Source organism: Musca autumnalis, unplaced genomic scaffold (assembly GCF_047663935.1).
Source record: "Musca autumnalis isolate F117 unplaced genomic scaffold, ASM4766393v1 scaffold_5, whole genome shotgun sequence".
NCBI lineage: Eukaryota > Metazoa > Arthropoda > Insecta > Diptera > Muscidae > Musca > Musca autumnalis.
Genome location: NW_027412088.1, coordinates 48,744,310 through 48,762,013, shown reverse-complemented (window position 1 = coordinate 48,762,013; position 17,704 = coordinate 48,744,310). Strand labels below are relative to the sequence as shown.

The following is a 17,704-nucleotide window of genomic DNA, read 5'->3' as shown; positions in this document are numbered from 1 at the left end:
TCCGTCGATAGAAAACCTCTTTATTTGGCATTATATAGATATAATATCTCCTAAGCGGATCTTCTGTAAATAGAAGACCTACTAAACGATACTTCTGTAGATAGAAGGCCTCCAAACCCGGTCTCTTTACATAGAAGACATCTGAAACCGATCTTCTATAGATAGAAGACCTCATAAACGGGGTTTCTATAAATGGAAGACCTCTTAAACTGGCATTCTATAGATAGAAAAATTCCTAAACAGGTCTTCTGTGGATAGAATACCTCCTATAAGGGTCTTCTGTATATAGAAGGCCTCCAGAACGGTTCTTCTTTCGGTACAAGACCTACTAAACTGGTATTGTGTAGATAACCGGTATTTTACAGGGATCTTCAATATTCCTTGCCATTACATAGCATTCCCCAATTCCACTTTACATTCATATTTCATTGGCATCCATTGGCCGATACCTTGTTGTTGTTTGTCTCCAGACAAAATTTAAGCAAAAATCTGATTGTCATTTTCCATTCCATGATTGAATAATATCATAAATAATTTAACCAATATTTATTGTCAATGTCAAATGTCAATTTATCATGAGTTGGCATTGGTCATGCATGAACAAGACACTTGGGTAGCTGAAATGGAGGTGGGTGGGATGTTGGACACCTAGGGTGTGCATTGTAAGATTAAAGTCTCCCATGAACAGCTGACACCACCTGTTAATTGACACATATTGTGTGACTATGACTACCTGGCTTTACAATGGAAAAAGGACGACGGCAATGATGATGATGATGGTGGTGGTGGAGGTGTGATAGTGGCTATACAAACACCATGTTTATATATCACCCACTTATCGTTCATAACAACAGACATATAGACGGCTGCTTACGATGCTAATGATTCGTAGGTGTAGCGTGAAGTGGGAATAGGAAAACGAACAAAGAAGGTGCAAAAAAACACAATCAAAGTAGCTTAAGCTACTAAATTTTGTGTAGGTCGTTATGTATGAGTGTGTCTGTGTGTGAAAAGGAGGGTCAAAGTAAATAACAACAAAAGTAGCTGGCAATAGATGTAGATGGCCTTGCCAAGGGTCATGTGTTCTTAATGAGTTCCCTCCTTTGCACAAGAGATTTAATTTTTTTTAGTTTTGTTCGTTTCTTTTTAAAGTATTTAAGACGTCATTGTATTATTTTATTTATGTTCTTGTTCTCATTTCCGTTTTCTTTCTTGCAGGCCATGTTGGATCACATAAAACATTCTATTGTTAGCCTACAAATTGCCAAAAACATGGCCCATCCCGTCAATGGTATCTATAACGGACCCACAAATGTATCACCGAAAACCAATCACGAAACTACAACAACAACGCCCACATCATTGGCAAGCATGACCATAATGAAAGCCACAATGGTTGGCGATGATGAGGAGGATTCTGTAACCGATAACTGTAAGTTTGAAAAACTATTTTTTGTAGTTGAAAGTGGTCATGAATCCTAGATGTTATTGTTGTCGTTTTTTTACTATGGAAGCACAAATCTTCTATGGACCTCCGTCTTACACAATTGGTTTCCGTTGTTTTTGAATCTAACCATGTATGGTAGTGTTCTCTTATTTCATGGATTAATGTTTGTCAACTTTGGTTCATGTGTCGATCCAGGTTTTGTAATTAACAACTGAAATGACAAGTTTTCCAAACACACCCTGATGTTATGGCTCTATTATTGTAAACAACTCAAAACTAAAAATAGTCTGGTTTATTGCAATTCCAATGAACACATACATGACCAGTTATCCTTTATTTGACTTAGTAAGCATTCATACATACAGTGGTGCTTAAAACATTTGCAAGTGAAATGCTTATTTCAGATTTCAGGACAATTCGTAAATACTTGGGTTATAGGTTATTTTCAAGCTTTTAGATGTGCGTCCCAGAACCATTTTAATGGGTTTAAAGCACCGAAACTAATCAGCCCCAGTAAACCCCATGGCAGCCGGTTCTATGCACCGGATTGACTCGGAGGAATCTTTGACCAGAGGCCGTCACTTCAACAGTTATGTATTTGTGTTCGTATATTTTGTTTACCATGGGAGCGGCAATATATCCCGGAATGCCTGTTCTGAGCTCTTTTGGTCCGTGCCGGGATAGAGAAGAAACCCGGGCCATGGATCTGTTCCGTTTAGCAGATCCGTATCCACTTTGTAATGGATGATTGGAATAGGTTCACTTCCGAAGCTGGGCCATGATCCGCATACACTTTGTAATGGATGTTTGGAATGGGCGCAATTCGAGGCTGCTCTGGCCTTAGTCGTATATTAGTATATTGCTGCTTGCTGAGCCAGAGCGTCTCCGAGACAACCCCGCAGACTACCCCAAACAAAAAACAAACGCAGCATTCCTGCAATTCAATTGCCACGGTCTCCGCAACAAAGTCAGTCGGAATAACATGATGGCCGCTATTCAAGGCTCACCATCACCTGTAGCTTGCAAGATTGGAATTGTTACAACGTTTTGCGAGATCTTCTATTTAAAGAAGACCGGGTTTGGAGGTCTTCTATCTATAGAAGATCCGTTTAGTAGATCTTTTATTTATATAACATCCCTTTTAGGATGTATATAATGCCACATTATGAGGTTTCTATCGACGGACGACCAGTTTAGAGGGTCTTCAATCTATATATATCCCCTTAGAAGGTATTATATCTGAAGAAAATCTGTGGAGGAGGTCTTCTCTCTATAGAAGATCGGTCTTCTACCTATAGAGGATCCGGTTAGGAGGTATTCTATCTACAGAAGATTCATTTAGAAGGACTTCTATCTATAAAAGATTCGATTAGGAGGTCTTATATCTGTATAATGTCAGATTAAGGGGATCCCCTTAGGTTTTATAACTAAAAAAGACCCATATAGGAGGTTTTCTATCTATAGAATATCCGTTTAGGCGGTCTTCTATCTATATATACCAGCTTAGGAAATCTTCTATCGATATATGTAGATCTGCTTAGGAGGTCTTATATCTAAAGAAGACCCGTTTAGGAGGTCTTCCATCTACATAAAATCCGTTTGCATCCATTTAGGAGTCTACCTTTAAAATGCCAAATTGAGAGGTTTTCTATCAACAGAAGAACCGGAGTTCTTATAACTAAAGAAGACCCACATAGGAGGTCTTCTATTTATAGAATATCCGTTTAGGAGGTCTTCTATCTATATAGACCCGCTTAGGAAATCTTCTACCGATATAGATCCCTTTAGGTGGTATTACATCTAAAGAAGACCCGTCTAGGAGGTCTTCTATCTACAGAAGATCCGTTTATGCAATTCAATTGCAATATTCTCCACGACAAGTCCGAAATCGTAGACTTTACGAGTCGGAGGAACATCATGATCGCAGCGATTCAAGCCTCACCGTCATCTGTAGCTTGCGACGTTGCGATGGTTACAACGTTTTGCGATAGGATTAGACAAGAAGCGGAGGGGGAGGACATGACTTTTTTTGTACACCAGTCTGTCGAGTACAGACATATCTCGCTTGTACTTGACTCTAGTGACCCTTACATGGGCTGTATGTGGGACTGCCGACGTAGAGTTACATTGTTTATATGCCCGACATTATATCGCTTTTGGAGGGCAATAACCAACTGTCTGATGCTATGCTCATCATTAGCTTTTACATTCAACCTTTGGCAATAACTGGAGGGTTACAGCACTGGTCAAGCAAATTGATAGCTCCACGTTTTGCTCGGCGAATGAAGACGATACTACGAGGATAAGAGGAGATTGCCACAGCTCGCAAGACATCACCATTGTGGCTTCCGGACCGGTCTGATAAATGACCCGTTATTTCCCTAGGCTTTAGACCATCGTCTCCGTAAACAAATCACCCGTCTTTATAACTTCTGGCCGCCATACTTTTTTGAACCAAGGGAAAGCTGATTTAGAGAATTTCCCAATCACCGCTTCAGAGAGCTGCCATTTCCCTTAGATCCTCATGTAGTTGAGAGAATTTTCCGGTACATCATCACTACTCCAGCCGCTCGCCATATACGTTGTTGTCGAATACCCGAAATTAGACCATATTTCCCAGCAGAGGTGACGGGACTAGCAAATGAGCGTGATGATCTTCTTCGTATGAACCCTGAACACCTAAGAGTTATAGAACTTACTCTTGAAGTCAACAGGCTAGTAGGCGGACATAAGCGAAAAAAGTGTACAGATCACCTGAAGCAATCCAAGATTGGCACAAGATTAAGTACATTTTGGGCAACAGCTAGAGCACTCTCGAATTCGGGAAAGAAGGATGATAGAATGGCTGTTACTTTCAACGGCGTGCCAGTGACAGATCCGAAGAGGTGTGCGTGTTATTTTAACAGGCAGTTTGTAGAACATCCCGAGAGTGATAGGGCGAAGAGGAGTGTGTTACGTCGTATAGAAAGGGTTCTCAGCCCTGGAAGTACCACCACAATTTACGATAAGCTATGTTTCAGACGTCATCCCGTTGGACCCACACGGAATCTCAATGGTAATGCTTAAGGAACTGGATGAACCCGGGGTTAAGTATTCTAAAAGTGTCCTCAGTCTATCGTTAGCCGTATATTTTATTTAGTTATCAAGACCTGGTTCTTCTGTATTCAGATTCAATGTTCTGAAACGAGAACTGGCTGCGTCACTAAAGAATCAGGAGACAGGTGTGTGGATTTAGTTGGGCAATTAAACAAATGCAGCTTGTCGAGCGGACCCAATCTACATACAAGTCATGTGTTGGAATCATGCATGAGGCGGCTGCATCGTCCACTAGTGTTTGCCTTGGCAACTGTTCATGAATACTGTTCACAGGTGTCATGAGGAGGCACCCTGTTGCAATCCTCAGGTCGGCATACTAGCAGGTTTAAATAGTGTTAACATTTGCATAGCACACTGGCGCCGCATAGCTTACCATAGACCGGTCTACAGCTTTGTAAAAGGTCAACTAGGTTTCTTTGCCAGCACCCCAAGTGCTGCCGGCCAGCGACTTGGGGAGCTTGTTCTTACTTCTGATCTTGTTGCTTGCATGGACGACTTAAACATGCTGTCGAATGTTACACCCAATATCATGGAATAGTTAGTGGTCGTAATCAGGACACCATCGACCAATATGTTCAAGGTCCAGCCGAATTGCCATACGCCTCAGATGAAAGAACTGCACTAGGCCAGTTAGGTAGGCATTTAACCTGTCGCATATGTCATTGACGATGGGACTGGACCCTAATATCTCTCAATCTTCGACATACATAACGATATCTATACCGTCAAGAGGTTGTGGAATATCAGAAAGGTCGTCTTTTTATACCCTCAGCCTTTAGGCACTTTGATACGATGAAAATGTGCCTCATCGAAATAATGGTTTTAGACCCCAAGTATGTTTGGACAAAATGGGTTTCAGACAATTTGGAGTCGATCTAGCCATGTCCGTCCGTCTGTCTGTCTGTCTGTCCTGCTGGCTGGAACGCACGATAACTCTCGAACGGATGAACCGATTCGGTTCAAATTTTGGCTTTCGTAATATTTTGCCCAAACTTAGTTTAAGTTCGAAGATGAGCTACATCGGTCCACCCCTTCCGGTACCTCCCCCACAAAAGTTCGAAAATGTTCGGATAGTTTGTGCGCACGATAACTCTTGAAGGGAGTGACCGATTTGGTCCATACTTTGTATAGCGTAAACTTTCTACCAGAGCAATATGAAGTTCTAATATGGTCTCAATAGGTCCACTCCTTCGGGTACCGCCAACACAAAATTTCGGAAAAATCCAGTTTAGGGCCATCTCTCGAATCGCTTTGATTTTTGTTTTAGCAACTTGTATTCACTGCCCTCCATACGACAGTACAAGTTTCATCAGGGGCAAGTCCATACTTACTGAGAAAATAGCATGAAAGTTGCAAAAAACCCCTATGACACCGTGTGAGGTGGCTGCAGCGCAAGATAACTCTCTAACGGATCTGCCGATTCGGTCCACAATATGGCCTTAGTAATATTTTGTCCAAACATAGTGTAAGTTTGAAGATAAGCCATATCGGTCCACTCCTTCAGGTACCTCCCCCACAAAAGTTCAAAAATGTTCGGAAAATTTGTTCGTACGGTAACTCTTGAAGGGAATGGCCGAATTGGTCTATACTTTACACATCCTAATATATCTACTAAATACAGATCAGGTTCAAATATGGACTATATTTGTCCACTCCATCCGGTACCTCCAACACAAAATTTCGGATAAGTCCACTTTAAGACCTGATATCGAATCACTTTGATTTTTGTTGAAGCAACTTGCATTCGCTGCCTCAATTACGACAGTAAAAGTTTTTTCAAGGGCAAGTCCATACTTCTTGAGCAAACAGCCCAAAGGGCGTAAAAACCCCATAGGCACCATATGTAGTGGCTGGAGATCCACTTCCATAATGGTCAATGTCGATCCATTCCTTTTAGTAACTCCTGCGCAAAACTTTTGGTCTTTAATCCTAATCAACATTTTTGTCGTTTCAAACGCCAACCATTTTTAAAAACCCCTAAATACATACGTTTTTTGGGAAAAAATTGATTCAATATATGTATACAGGCTGAGGGTATATATCTGTCGGCAAAGCCGACTGATACTTTTTTACTTGTTATTTAGCCATGTTTAGATGAGGCCATCAAATCTAAACCCGATCTAACAACACAAAACCAAAATACGGTTTTTGTCGATTGGGTGTTTACTTTCATAAAATCCACAGTAGAAGTTGTTTGCATAAAATTACCTTGAATATGTTGCACAGTGTAATCAAACCAAAATAAATGTATTTCAAGACCAACAATTTCTTCAGAAATGTATAAAATCTGAATGAAGAAATTCAGTTGGAAATGTTTTGAGCAGCATTGTATATAATGACAAATGTATATCTCTCACTCTCTCACTTATAATCATTCTCTCGCATTATTACCACTACACATTATTATTTGATGAGAATCAAATGCCCGGCATACTTTTTCCTTATGTTCTTTGGTGTTATTGTGGCTAAGAACAGGAAACTTCGACCACAACAATGTTGGTATTATTTTGGCCAAGTCTTTTTGTATATTACACTCATATATCATTTGTTTCCGTTTCCGGCTTTAGACTGTGGCTGTTGTGTGATGTTGAACTGTGGCCCAAATATTTACTTTACACAATATACAATTTGCATCGATAACACAAGACTGCAGTGGAAACAACGTTTGCTTTAGTTAGGAGTAAAGCATAGGCCAATACAAAAACTGAAAATTCTTAAACACTCAGTATTTAGGCTAACAAGGGTATGATGGGATCAAATAAGTGCTTCATTAAAATAATGGGTTTGGACACCAAGTATGTTAGGACGAAATCCGTTTCAGACAATTTAGACGGATCAACCTGTTTAGCCCCAACTTTGCACCTCGCAATATTTTGTCCACTCCTTCGAGTACCTCCCCCCCAAATGTTCAACGATTTGTCTTCTTCCTATACAAAATTTAATTATTTTCCGCAAAAGTGCAGTTTATGGACATGTCTTAGATCGTTTTGACTTGTTTGTTGGCAGGACAAGTCTATTTTTCCTGAGTTAATGACCCAATACCTGTAAAAAACCCTGCCAGCATCAACTAAAATGACTGAAGGACTTATGGATATTCAACTATGCATATATGTATGTGTATGGATGCCAGTCGAATGTGAAATTTAGGAACAAGAAGTCGAAGCCACTAAGGGCGTAACAGGAAGTTCTCCAATGTAGGGGGATATCTTCGGAACTGTATTCCATTCCTCTAGACTGTAATCTTTTCACCTTCGTTACGTATGCGGATGATTGTGTGATTTTGGCGTCGGGTACCATGACTAATGTCATTCGTGAAAGGCTGAACTCCAACGAAGGAAGGAATATGCAAATATCTGTCACTAAATCCACGGCCACTCTGTTCACCACATGGACTGCGAAGATGAGCACAGAACAGAATATTCTGATCGAAGGCCACCGAATTCCGGCCACTAACTACCGCAAGATTAACATTCGATAGCATGTTCAAGTCGTCCGCGCCTTACCCAGCTATCTGCGAGAACCTGATATGTATAAACATCAAGTCCCTGGCCGAAAACGATTGTTGACCACATACATATAATGCGATAATTCGGTCTGTAGTAAGTTAAGCTGGGCGATTGTAATCCGTGTATTTAAGTGCAAGGCCATGGAATAAGATTGCAACCTTTCAGAATCCCGCCTTGAGAACTGCAACGGCCCGCCTTCGCATGTCATCAGAGTACCAACTGCATGAAGAAGACGAGGATTCTTCCAGTACGGCAACACAATAGCATGCTCTCGTTGTAGTACTTGCTCGGGGGTAGTCATTCTAATCACCCTACGGTGGGTAAGACCCTTCACTTAGGCATGTTAGGAGGTATCTTCATGGTCAAGAGAGAGAGAGAGAGAGACAGAGGTAATGCTTATCAGGCAGGTTTGAATAGCATTCTCACAGCTGCGGTAGCAGATGCCATAAACAACTATCCTGTGAATGCGGCCGTCGGAGTACATTTCCCATATATCCCAGCTGAAGAGCGTCAGCTACCACGACAAACCAGTCCTCGGAAACGATCAAAGGGGTACAGCGCCGGCTGAGCAATTTTATAGCTCTACGTTTTGTACGGTCAATGAGGACGCCTCTAGCAGATTGATAGTGGTCAATGAGGACGCCCCTACCAGCATTAGGGGAGAGTGTCACAGTTCGCCATACATAACCATCGTGTCCTGGTCTGACAAATGACGTCACCTGACAACCCGTCATTTCTCTTAGATCAGACCATCTCCCCATAATTGTCAACATCAGCAGTCCGCCCGATTTAATCACCTCTGAACGCCGCTCTTTCGTCAATCGAGTTTCAGATAGTTCCCTAATTACGGCTTCAGAGATCTGCCCAATCCTTCTGATGTTCGGGTAGCGGGAAGTACTTTCAAGACATCATCACTGCTGCTGCCGCTCGCTATATACCTGCTGTTCGAATACCCGAAGTGAGACCAAAATTCCCAGCAGAGGCGACGGGATTAGCAAATGATCGTGATGAACTTCGTCTTGCCAACACCAGATACTGCAGAGTCAGGGAGCTTACACAGGTTAGTCGGTGTGCAAAAGCGGAACAAGTGGTAAAATCATTTGAAGAGTTCCAACATTGGATCCGAAACAAGTGAATTATGGACAAACGGTTAAGTTACTCTCGAACCCTGCTTCTTTTCAGGACAGGAAGGTAGGACCTCAGTCCCGTTTGGCGATGTTACATTGACTGACCCGAAGAGGCGCGCATGTTATTTTAATCGACAGTGTATCGAGCACCCCGGGAGTGACAGGGCGAAGAAAAGAATACTACGTGGCATCAGATCTCTTCCTGCCGAGGATGAACCGCCACAATTTACAATGGATGATGTTGCAAATGTCATCAGGAACGTTAAATCATTCGAAGCGTTGGGCCCTGATGTAATCTCCATGGTAATGCTGAAACAGCTGGATGTGCCGGAAGTGGAGTATCTGACTAAAGTTATCAAAATGTCGCTAGCCACCCTCATATGGGCAGGATGGTCCCGCTACTGAAGTCAGGCAAGGACTCCAGCAAATGTGAATCGTACACGCCGATTTTGCTTTCATCGCCCGCAGCAAAGACCCTTGAGGCTTTAGTCCTTCCAGCGTCAGAAATAGCTATCCAGTTGCCGATCATCAGCATAGATTCCGTAAGCAGCACAGGGCTGCACCCCATCTCCAAACATATTTGTCGAGGAGCCAGAGAAAGCCGTGTGATAGAAGAGCGATGGTGGTGCTTGACTTATTAAAAGCCTTTGATACAGTCAAGCTCTCCACGCTGTTTGAGGGCATTGAACAGACAACCCTCCGGTCAAGCTTGACACGTTGGATAATCAATTAGAAACAATCATCAAGCAGGAACAAGAAGTCGAAGAGTGAACCAGGGAGTTACCCAAGGTGGGATGATATTTCCGGAACTGTTTAACCTCTACCTCTCCTGTATTCCGCCCCTCCAAACGTAACGTTGGCGGACGGTTGTACGATCTTGGCGCCAGGTATCTTCCCTGATGACATTTGTAAAAGGCTGTACTCCTATTTGACACGCGAGGAATATGCAAATATCCGCCACTAAATCTACGGCCACTGTGTTCACCAAATGGACGGCGCAGATGAGAAGAGAGTTGAATGTCATGGTCGATGGTAACAGAATTCCGACCACAAACTATCCCAAAAATTGTAGGGGTCACATTCGACAGCAAACTGAAATGTAGGAACAAGGTCCTCAAGTCCCTAGCCGACAGCACTTGGGGTGCAGATGCGGAAACCTTGTTGCCGTAAACTATGCGGCGTCAGTTTGGTCTGCGAATCTAAGTGGCACGTGATGGAAAAATATTGAAACGGACGCAGTTGCAGATGCCATAAGCTACTATCGTTTGAATGAGGTCCTCCATCTATCACAGCTGAAGCGTAAGCTGTCACGACAAACCAGAGTAGTTTTGGCTCTACTACGCTCGGGATGGTACAGCCATCTAAAGTCCTATAGGGCAAGGATCGAAAACACCGTTCAAAACATCTGTCCAGCATGTGGCACAGGCCCTCACAATACACTGCACCTTTTCAACAGCACCGCCAAACCTACTCAACTTACTATAGTGGATCGGTTACATCCCATTGAAGCAGCCATATTCCTGGAACTGGAGATTGACCTAGAGCCAGATTAAGCAGAAGAACGAATATACAAACATATGATAAACAATTTAAAAGTCATGTCGGCCGGGCCGAACTTTTTATACCCTCCACCATAAAATATTCTTAATTAAAATGGAATAATTAGTTTCATTTTCTAAATTTTAGGTGTAAAAAATTTTTGACCACTGATACCCCAAATGCCTAAATTATCTAATCTAATTTAAACAAAAAAAAAAAAAAAAACATGTATTTAGGGGGTTTTCAAAATATTAGGCGTATGAAGCGACAAAAGTATGGATAGCATTAAAGCTCAAAAATTTGCGGGGATATCGCTAGATAGGGCTTTTTTATCACACTAGCCTACGAAAAACATAATATCGCTGTAAACAGGGCCACTAGGAAACCCTTCGGTAAAAATGTCCAAAGGACCCTCGAAGAGACCCTTAACCACACAAAAATGTTGAACATTTATGTGGGTGGTACCACAAGGATTGGACAGATAGGGCCCAAATTTGATAATATACTAAGTTTCGGCAATATTTAGAGATCCAAAGGTTGGACCAAATCGGTTGCTACATCTATGAGAAATCGCGCGTACTATTTAGCGAATATTTTCGAACTTTTGTGGGGAAGGTACCGGAAGGAGTGGACCTATAATCACCATCTTCGAATTTCATCTAATGTTCGAAGAAATATTACGATATCCAAAGTGTGGACGAACGCAGTATTCGGTTCGAGCTCTCCAGCCACTATATATGGTGCCATAGGGTTTTTTTAAACCTTTCGCGCTGTTTTCTCAAGAAGTATGGACTTGCCCCTGAAAAAATGTTTACTGTTGTAATTGAGGCAGCGAATGCAAGTTGCTTCAACAAAAATCAAAGTGATTCGAGAGCAGGTCCTAAAGTGAATTTATCCAAAATTTTGTGTGGGAGGTACCTGAAGGAGTGGACAAATATAGTCCATATTCGAACCTGATCTATATCTGGTAGATATATTAGGATGTGTAAAGTATGGACCAAATCGGTCACTCCCATCAAGAGTTATCGTGCTCACAATTTTTCCGAACATTTTTAACTTTTGTGGGGGAGGTACCTGAAGGAGTGGACCGATATGGCTTATCTTCGAACTTAAACTAAGTTTGCACAAAATATTACGAAGGCCATATTATGGACCGAATCGACAGATCCGTTGGAAGTTATCTTGCGCTCCAACCACTACACACGGTGTCATAGGGTTTTTTTGTACCTTTCAGGTTATTTTCTCAGGAAGTATGGTCTTGCCCCTGATAAAACTTGTACCGTCGTCTGGGGGCAGTGAATACAAGTTGCTACAACAAAAATCCAAGCGATTCGAGAGCAGGTCCTAAACTGACATTTTCCGAAAATTTGTGTGGGTAGTATTTTGCCCTTGTGAAAGTGTATATACCCTCGTTAGCATAAATGCTGAGGGTATAAAAATGTGTTCAACTATGCGAAAGGTGCCAGGGCTATATCAAAGTGTGAACCTATCTTGACAATTTTTGTTGGAAAGGCTATGCAACTGCAAATTACGGGTAGTTCCGTCAATATAGCTAAGACCCTAAAATAGCGAAAATCGAAATATTGACCTATGTTGGCAGTTCTTGGTGAAGAAGTGCTGTGACCCCTAAGAACCTCAAACGTCAAATTACAGATAGTTCGGATAAAAATAGTAGCTACAACCCTAAAAATACCGAAAATCGGGAGGTATCGTTATAAGGGGCTACACCTAAACATGGACCTATGTTGACAGTTTTTACCGTAGTGTTGTTTCTCCTAAGAACCTTAAATGTCAAGTTACAGCTAGTTCGGTTAATAGTTGTAGCTAAAACCCTCAAAATACCGAAAATGAGGAGGTATCGTTATATGGGGGCTACACCTAAACATAGACCTATGTTTCCAATTTTTTGTGAGGAAGTGCTGTGACTCCTAAGAACCTTAAATATCAAATTACAGCTAGTACTGTTAATATTTGTAGCTAAAACCCTCAAAATACCGAAAATCGGGAGGTACTGTTATATGGGAGATATACCAATACATGGACCAATATTGAAGATTTTTAGTGAAGATTGTTCGTGACCACAGAAAAACTCAAATGACAAATTACAGCAAGTTCGGTTAAAAATTTTAGCTAAAACCCTTAAAATACCGAAAATCGGGAGGTACTGTTATATGGGAGCTATACCAAAACATGGACCTATGTTGACGATTTGTAGTGAAGAAGTTTCGTGACCACATAGAACCTCAAATGTCAAATTACGGCTAGTTCGGTTAAAAATTTTAGCTAAAATCCGCAAAATACCGAAAATCGGGTAGTACTGTTATATGGGGGCTGTACCAAAAAATGGGCCGATATAGCCCATCTTCGAACTTGGCCTGCCTATGAAAAAAAGATAATCGGGTGAAAAAATCTAGCCCTCTAGCTCTATTTTTCGGACGCTAGAGTGATTACAACACACGGAAATGCCTAGATCGACTCAGAATTTTATCCTGATCAAGAATATGTGTACTTTATAGGGTCGAAAATGATTATTTCAATTTTTTACAAACGGAAAAACAAACTTAATATACCCTCCATACTATGGTGGAGGGTATAAGAACACTGTTACAACAACAAACCAGAGTAGTTTTTGGCCCAACTACACTCGGGATGGTTTTGCCGTCTAGATTCCTTAGCGCATGGATTAATGACACCATGCAAAACATCTGCGGAATCTGCAGGATGCGGGACAGGCCCGTCAGTAGCCCTGTGAAAACTACTCAACTGGCTCCAGTAGCTTTTGGGGCTACAAGCCATCACCAGAATCAGATTAAGCAAAAAAAAAAACGAACTTACAAAACAAAAAAATCCGTATTATTTATTTATTTTTATTTAAAATATTTATTATAATAACAAATTATAATAAAATTATAGTTCTAAAGCACTAGCAACAAAGGCTATCGGCTTAGTAATCCGTAAATACATACGATTCTGTTGCTTAGTGTAACATATAGCCAATTTCCATTGCGACATTCTCTTCGCCTCCCAATATTGCCTGCAAATTTGTTAAGGGAACATGCGCTTGGCTGTTGATAGTTTTTCAAACTATCTTTGCTCTCTCACACACTTCTCCCTCATCCTGCCAAAAGGAACAACCATCATTACCACAAAACAGTCTTTGTTTGCATACATGTCCTTATGCAGTTTATGGAATTTTTAGTGCAAATACGGCTCTGTAAATATTCAGACATCGACAAGTTACCATTCGCTGGTGGTCTGTTTTGTTTCGTTCGTATTTTTAGTTTCAAATTTCCAAAAATAACAAAAAAACTAATTCGAAAGTTGTCTCCAAACGTAATTTGTTGTTGGGTTCTTTCGTGATTACTTAAAACGGTGGGTGGTGACGCGGCTATAAAGTGTAATGGAGTGAGTGTTATACCACCCTCCAGGTTATCAGTGGTTGTTACAACATGTGTACATGGCTCCACAAACTAAATTGTTTGGCTGTCATAAAATAGTTGATGTAATATTTCGGTACGGTTTCTTCGTTTTTTTCTTTTTAATTATCCTTGGCGGTAAAACTTAGTCTTCCTATTTCGTTTATACTCCCAGCAAAGGTGTCATCCGTGAGACTACATCACTACATCAATAAGTAAGTAGAAAAATGTCACCGGTATCCGTTTAGTTTCTCATATATCATATCTCTCAGGGTGAGTGTGTGTGTGGGTTACATAAACACTTGACAAAAAATTTCTCGAATATCCGCTAAATCCCCACTTAAAGGGTCACGTGTCAGCCTGCCAGCAGCCATCAATAGCATGGATTATGAATCTGGGGCCTTTTTTCGCAAGTGTGTTTGTGTGTGTGTGAGAGAACACTAAAGTGTTGGTGAATGTGTTGTGTATTTGAGTGTATCATTTATTTTATTTTGGCAACAGCAAATTTGCTGGCCGCAGGATAGGCCACAGAATTAAATGTCATCCATTTCCATGGGGCAAATTTTATCTGTTTTTTTTCTTGGTTTTCATTTGAGGTTATCCGGCTAATAATTAATGAGGAACACTTGTTAGTGGTAAGACTAAACAGTTATAACTGTGACAGAAAGGAACATTGAAACGCGGAGAAGTTCTGATTTGTTGGAGCTTTGCAAAATCTTCAACAGGAAATATGTTCGGGGTATTTTCTAAACTTTGTGACTCCTCCTAAACGCCTCCATAGTATGGAGCGTATATTAAGTTTGCTTTCCTTTTTTAACGCATTGAAATAATTATTTGCGATAAAATTCTTAGTCGATCTATGAATGTCCGTCCGTCCGCCTGTGGTAATACTTTAGCATCCACAAAAATGGAGATAGTAGGGAGAGATAATGGAAAGCAATAATGGATTTTTCGCTTTTGCCTGAAAGAAAAATGCGATCGGTCTGGCGATTATTTCAGATGTCCTAAACCTCGATTTTCGACTTTTTCATATAGCTGCAAATACATTATTAGTCGATTTTCGAGTTTTCGTTTGAAACTGTAAAGCCCTAAACACATCCAACGTTTGAGTAAAGTTTTGTGTAATTTCTGGTAAAAGAATAAAGAAAAATTCAAACTTGGCAGCACTTTTCCTTTATTCATCTACCAGAAATAGCACAAAACTTTACTCCAACGTTGGATGTGTTTAGGGCTTAAAACCGCCAAAACTGTAAAACCGCCAAGTCAACAATCTATGGGCAAACTCATAATTATCGATCACAAGATAATCGATTATACAATTTTCCCTCCAGACACAGGTCGACTTCGATTGTTAGACTTTTGACATAAAAAAGTCGATTAATCGATTATTCGAAAGTCAAGTCGACCAACTCCTAGGAAAAAGGAAGGCGAAATTTTGGGAAGATGCGTCTTTTGTTTGCAAAAAGGTCGATGATGGGTTATACCTGTCCACGTTTTGGTATAGCCCCCATATAATGTTATCTCCCGATTTAAGGTATTTTGACGAATTAGCTATAATTTGACATTTAGGGTTCCTACTGATCAACACAATGCAATCCCACGGCAGCTGTACCGGATTGACCCGGGACCACACAACATCAGCGTTCCGGCCAGCGGCTGCCACCTCAGTGTACATGTGTTTGTATTTGTTTCGTTTTTCTGTGCTGGGAGCGGCATATTCCGGAATGTCTGCTCCGAATTGACCCGGGAATGTCTGCGTTCCGGCCAGCGGCTGCCACCTCAGTGTACATGTGTCTGTATTTGTTTCGTTTTTCTGTGCTGGGAGCGGCATATCCCGGAATGTCTGCTCCGGATTCCTTTGGTCCGTGCCGGGACGGAGGAAAACCCAGGGCCAATATATTTGTGCTCGGTTTGTCACATCCTCATCTTCACCCATATCCAATCTTCGGTGAGATGCAATAGATGTCAGGAGTGGGTGCATTTAAGGGGTTGCTCTGGACTTGCCCACGAGAGGGACTACGATAGGGACTATCTTGCTGCATGCTGCGCGAACACAGTCCCCAGTGAGTCGTCGTCGTCAGATTACGAAACTCCTTCGTCGTCGGATTACGAAACTCCCCCGCAGTCCCCCCAACAGCAGCCGCATGCGCAGCATTTAACACCAGCCGTTGTTGTTCCAATCCCAGAAAATGCATCCGTTTTGCAATTTAATTGCAATGGGCACCGAGGTAAGATTGATGAAATAGTGGACTTTATGAATCGGAAGAAGATCAAGGTCGCGGCGGTGCAGGAAACCATGCTGAACGACCAGAGCTTAGTACGTTGTGATGGTTACAACGTAATAAGGAAGGATCGCACCAGATGTAGATGTGGGGGATTAGCTTTCCTTTTGCACCAGTCTGTTCATTACAGACCTATCTCGCTTGAGCCTGCCTCTAACGACCCGTACATGGAATTTATGGGGGTAGCAGTCAGGTGTGGAACTGGCGAGATAGAGTTGCTGAACGTATACATCCCGCCGAGAAATAGCTGTATCTTAGATTATAAGCCTGACATTAGCCCGCTTTTGGAAGGTCATAATCGTCTGGTCCTTGGGGACTTTAATGCGCATCATGAGATATGGTTTTCGGCCCTCGGAAACGACCAGAGTGGTATAGCGCTGGCTGAGCAGATTGATAGCTCTACGTTTTGCACGGTCAATGAGGACGCCCCTACCAGAATTTGAGGAGCGTGTCACAGTTCGCCAGACATAACCATCGTGTCACCTGGTCTGACAAATGACGTCACCTGGCAACCCATCATAATTGTCTACATCAGCAGACCACCCGATTTCATCACCTCTGAACGCCGCACATTCGTCAAACATGGGAAAGCTGATTGGCCGAGTTTCAGAGAGTTCACCAATCACCGCTTCAGAGAATTGCCCAATCTTTCTGATGTTCGGATAGCGGAAAGGACGTTTCGAGACATCATCAATGCTGCAGCCGCTCGCCATATACCTGTTGGTCGAATACCCGAAATAAGACCAAATATCCCAACAGAGGCGACGGGATTAGCAAATGAGCGTGATGAACTTCGTGGAACCGAACCCTACGACCCCAGAGTTAGGGAGCTGACACTGGAAGTTAACAGACTCGTCGGCGAACATAAGCGGAACAAGTGGTTAAATCATCTGAAGTGTTGCAACATTGGAGCCGGTATAAGTAAATTGTGGGCAACGGTTAAGTCACTCTCGAACCCTGGAAGAAAGGAAGATAGGACCTCAGTCAAGTTTGGCGACGTTACGTTGACTGACCCGAAGAGGTGTGCAAGTTACTTAAATCGACAGTTTGTCGAGCACCCCAAAAGTGACAGGGCGAAGAAAAGTGTGTTACGTCGCATTAGATCTCTTCCTGCCGAGGATGAACCACCACAGTTTACAATGGATGATGTTGCGAATGCCATCAGGAACGCTAAATCATCCAAAGCGTTGGGACCTGACGGAATTTCCATTGTAATGTTGAGACAGCTGGATGAGCCGGGATTGGAGTATCTCACTAAAGTTCTCAACCTGTCGCTAGCCACACTTATTGT

At 41.9% G+C, this 17,704-nt stretch overlaps 1 protein-coding gene across 1 annotated transcript in view; it reads left to right on the top strand.

Annotated features, from left to right (window-relative positions):
- Window positions 1–17,704, top strand: part of LOC141404624 (oxysterol-binding protein-related protein 9) — a 135,118-nt gene that overhangs the window by 50,059 nt on the left and 67,355 nt on the right. Inside the window, exon 6 of the mRNA XM_073988103.1 lies at window positions 1,219–1,432. Within this exon, the coding sequence (XP_073844204.1) occupies window positions 1,219–1,432 (214 nt within the window). The remainder of the gene's footprint in view (window positions 1–1,218; window positions 1,433–17,704) is intronic.